The sequence below is a fragment of the Myotis brandtii genome, unplaced genomic scaffold (genome assembly GCF_000412655.1).
Source record: "Myotis brandtii unplaced genomic scaffold, ASM41265v1 scaffold684, whole genome shotgun sequence".
Taxonomy (NCBI): Eukaryota; Metazoa; Chordata; class Mammalia; order Chiroptera; family Vespertilionidae; genus Myotis; species Myotis brandtii.
Genome location: NW_005370673.1, coordinates 643,281 through 647,945, shown reverse-complemented (window position 1 = coordinate 647,945; position 4,665 = coordinate 643,281). Strand labels below are relative to the sequence as shown.

General features: G+C 45.4%; 2 protein-coding genes and 1 pseudogene across 2 annotated transcripts in view; 2 read left to right on the top strand and 1 right to left on the bottom strand.

Moving 5' to 3' along the window:
• CENPP (centromere protein P) overlaps positions 1 to 4,665 on the bottom strand; it is a 222,340-nt gene that overhangs the window by 72,300 nt on the left and 145,375 nt on the right. The gene's annotated exons all lie outside the window — the stretch shown is intronic.
• ECM2 (extracellular matrix protein 2, female organ and adipocyte specific) overlaps positions 1 to 4,665 on the top strand; it is a 69,960-nt gene that overhangs the window by 55,448 nt on the left and 9,847 nt on the right. The window contains exons 8-9 of the mRNA XM_014529513.1: positions 1,472 to 1,629; positions 3,072 to 3,211. Coding sequence (XP_014384999.1) covers positions 1,472 to 1,629; positions 3,072 to 3,211 — 298 coding nt within the window. The remainder of the gene's footprint in view (positions 1 to 1,471; positions 1,630 to 3,071; positions 3,212 to 4,665) is intronic.
• The window catches only part of LOC102247799, a 3,998-nt pseudogene continuing 3,158 nt past the window's right edge, over positions 3,826 to 4,665 (top strand).

Below are 4,665 nucleotides of genomic sequence, written 5' to 3'. Positions count from 1 at the left end.
GTAATATGCTAATTAGACTGGGAGACCTTCTGGGAGACCTTCCGGATGTCCTTCCAGACAAAGCCATGGTGGCGGGGCCGAGGCAGAGGCGGTTAGGGGTGATCAGGCTGGCAAGAGTGGGAGGGGGGCAGTTGGGGGCGAGCAGGCTGGCAGGCAGAGTGGTTAGAGGCAATCAGGCAGGCAGGTGAGCGGTTAGGAGCCAGCAGTCCCGGATTGCGAGAGGGATGTCCGACTGCTGGTTTAGGCCTGATCCCTGTAAACTGGCAATAGGACATCCTTCGAGGGGTCCCAAATTGGAGAGGGTGCAGGCCAGGCTGAGGAACACACCCTCCCCCGTGCACAAATTTCGTGCACTGGGCCACTAGTAATTGATAAAACTTGTTTGTATAAAGGCCTTTCTTGGTAGTGCAATTTGATTGCATGGAGAGTTTTTTTATTATTTCCCTTTCAAAACGTCCACTTGGTTGCATTCTCTGTCAGCAAGTGAACACTGTGATGGAAATTCAGTGCTGCATGTTCATCAACTGAGGGTTTGCCAGGCGAAGATGCTCCTTCTTGTCCCAGAAAAGGAATCCCTCATTTCACAGTACTCCTCATCCATCCCCAATTATGCTACCATTTTATACCTACCTGTCTCTACAAATGCTTCAAATGATCCACAACCTTCTACTTTTGCCCAGCTCTGTTCCAAGTCCCTGCTTGGCTATTGCTGCCTCTGTGGGGCACCCTGCCCATCCCCAAACCACCCCACCTCCACCCCCATCCCTTATAGAACATACTTTTTATTTTTATTCTTTTAAATCTTCACCTGAGGATATTTTGTCCATTGTTTTTTAGAGAGAGTTGATAGGGAGGGAGGAGGTGTGGAGAGACAGAGAGAAACATCATGTGAGAGAGACACATCAACTGTTTGCCTCCAGCACATGCCCCGACTGGGGCCAGGGATCGAACCTGCAACAGAAGTATATCCCCTTGAACCTGAGGAGACCCTTCGGTTGACAGGCCGAAGCTCTAACCACTGAGCAACCAGCCAGTGCCCTTATAGTACACACTTTGATCAGACAGCATAGCAATGGTTTTTCTACAAGCCTGCCTCCCCACTGGACCATGCATTCAGTGTTTAATCTTGGCTGAACTGAGCCACATTTTCCATCAAAATAAACTGAAAATTTCACATGACATTGTAAAAATATATTTTTATTGAATTCAGTGAGGAAGGGAGAGGAAGAGAGAGAAACATCAGTAATGAGAGAGAATCATGGATCAGCTGCCTCCTGCACACCCGCTACTGGGAATCAAGCCTGCAACCTGGGCATGTGCCCTGACAGGGAACCAAACCCTGACTCTGATTCATGGGCCAATGTACAACCACTGAGCTTCACCAGCCGGGCTCACATGACCTTTTGAAATTTTATAGCAATTGCATGGTTTTCCAATTATTGTAATATCACAATAATTTTATTTTTTATAGGCTTAAGTCGATTGGTTACCTTAGAACTGGAAGGAAACAATCTCAGTGAAACCAATCTCAATCCTTTAGCGTTCAGACCTTTGAAGAGCTTGTCCTACCTGCGTCTGGGACGAAACAGATTTAGAATTATACCACAGGGCCTTCCTGCTTCTATCGAGGTACCAATATCTTTTTTCTAATGTTTTGTATTTTAAATATAGTATGCTACAAAAAACCCAAACAATACATTTTAAGAGATTATTGTGATGCATATTAAACTTGGTAGTTTTGATGTTGTGTACATAATTTACTATAATTTGAACACTGCTTTCTCTTCAAATTATATGAAATTATGAATCAAAGTTACAATTATGAGTAGAGACCCTTAAAAAAGTAATAAATGGTCCTGATGACAGCTCCTCAGGAAAGGCTGGGAAAATTAACTGACAATTTAAACAGAAACTCCCACCTGCAAAAAGTACCCTGACTTGCAAGATAGTTTTAACTGTCGCAAACGGGGACTGTGGCGGCCATCCCCAGCCTGCTCCGCCCAGAATCCCTCGTGAACTAGCAGTGACCCTGCATGGATGGAAGCAATCCATCCTCTCTGCCGGCAGCCCCCACCTTCCCAGTTCTGACAGCTCCCACCCCAGCCCACGGCTGCCCCGTCTCACCCTCTCTGGAGATGCCCCTGCTGCAGAGGGGTGGCCACCGGGGCGTGGGCTGAGAGCCCACTGCAGAGCTGCCTGGCTCAGCCTCAGATGGCTGCGCCCTGACTGGGTCTTCTTTCACACTTTAAAAAGTGCACAGTGATTGCATTGTACACAGTTTAGGAGCCACTGATCTAGTTTACACCCAAATGCACATGAAGGTAAAAGCAAACAGCTAAAAGTCTCTACCAATTTCTGATAAATAGCAAAATTAAGTGACAAAGAGGGGGAAATTTCTACAAAAGGAACAGAAAGTTACACTGAAGATACATACCAATTCTACTTTGAATTCCAATATCCTTGTTGTGTGAAAACTCTAATGCCAAATGAAACCACATATGAAGACAGCTAGCTGCTGAACATTAGAGTTCTAGTAAACTTCACCCTGACATTAAATGAAACCTCTTAATGAGCTTTAATTAACTTAATTTCAATACAAAATCAAGTCCAGAAAACATGAGCCTAAAAATATTACAGACAGCACTTGTGGGTGGGGCCAAGCTAGGACAAGTTCTCGTCATATTCCATCAGCGTGTGACACGGCACGGCTGCTCATGTCCTAGGCCTGATTATCTCTAGTGCTAGGTGGGATGATACTTTCTATCTATTTTCTCGTCAAATGAAATAAATTTATGTGAATAAAGTTTTATAAATTAGGAAATCTTTATTCAACTATTATGGCATACAATATCTTGCAACATTTTCTGGTTAAAAATAATTAAATAAAATGACAGACAATACATTTTTCTAATTAGAAAATTTGACAGCTTAGAACATGAATTCCCTTGAGGGGGCAGTAAAGGCTTTAGATAATACTAATGAGAACAGCCTACAATGCTATTGTAATTTCTATAAAATTGAATGTATTTATCAACCAACAGGAAGAAATAAGTCTTTTCTCTTAATTACAGGAATTATACCTAGAAAATAATCAAATTGAAGAAATAACTGAAATTTGTTTCAATCATACCAGAAATATCAATGTCATTATACTATGTTACAATAAAATTGAAGAAAATAGGATTGCTCCTTTAGCCTGGATAAACCAAGAGTAAGTATATGTTATAATTAGACTTTTTGAGACAATTCCTTCCTTCTGCCATTATTAACAAGGGTATGAACGTGGAGACACGACGGAGGTGGCAGCATCCTTTCTTAGTGAACCCCCTCCCACCCCCAGAACGTGGCCACCTTCAAGGGGTTCAAATCCTTGATGATATGACTGGTGTGAGGGTGACTGACCACGGTCACTACCACTGTGGACACTTGCCACATGCAAGTGCTGTACTAGCCACACGGAGTGTGCGCAGGGACACGAGGTCTGACGACCATGACACACACCCTGTGGACCTCACTGGGTGGTCCTGCAGGTTAAGGGAGTGACCCCTGCACAGAGTGAGGAAGGAACCTGCCCTCCTCCCCTCTCCCCTCAGGTAAAAGCATTTGGCTGCACTGTCCCACACCCTCCAAATGTCTCTACCTCCAGTCTTACAAAAGAGATGAGAATGCTTGGCCCGACAGCCTAAGCAAACAGCAGAGCCCATCTGCCTGGAGAGACATGTGGCCCCAGCCGCAGCCCTCACTGAAGGGGCCAGCATGGAGGCCTCGCCCGTCAGGACGGGGAGTAAGCCGTGTGGGAAAGTGGGTTGAGCCCTGATCAGATGTGGAATTACGAATAGAAAATGCAGCCGGGCTGCAGCGCCGCTCGGAAGCGTTTCGTCAACATGGCTCACCTGCCGATGAAGCTCCTGCGCAGGAAGATGGAGAAGCGGAACCTCAAGCTGCGGCAGAGGAACCTAAAGCTGCAGGGGCCTGGGATGTCAGAAACTCAAGATTAAGATGTGTCTCAAGAAACCGTAGCAAGTGAAAAAATTAAAAAATCCCTGAAACAGTCTATGAATGTAGGTTTGTCAGAAGCCCCAAATGGAGATACATGTAAAGAAACAGTGGAAAATGTAAACGTTAAAAAGTCTCCCAAGAAATCTACAATTAACCAACAGGGAAGCAGCAGTGCAATCGCCCAATTCAGAATCTAAAAAGAAGAAAAAGAAAAAGAGAAAAATGGTGGATGATACTGGGCCTCATACCAAAAAAGCAAACACGAAAGACAAAGTGGAGCCAGAGGAAGGTGCCCAGGCCCCTGAAGAAACCGAAACCAGTGTGGGGAAGCCAGGCGATGGGGAAGAGGAGAGCGCGGCGCCCAGCCTGCCCCTGGGACTGACAGGAGCTTTCGAGGACACTTCATTTGCTTCTCTCTCTAATCTTGTCAATGAGAACACTCTGCGGGCAAGAAAAGAAATGGGAGAGAGGACCAAGATGGCGGCATAGGTAAACACCGGAGATTGCTGCCGCAAACAACCGCTTCGAAAATACAACTAAAAGACGGAACGGACATCACCCAGAACCACAGGAAAGCTGGCTGAGGAGAGACTCTTCAACTAGAAGGAAAGACAACAGCATACCGAGGCTCAGAGGAGGCGCAGTGTGGAAAATATAAAGGTGCGG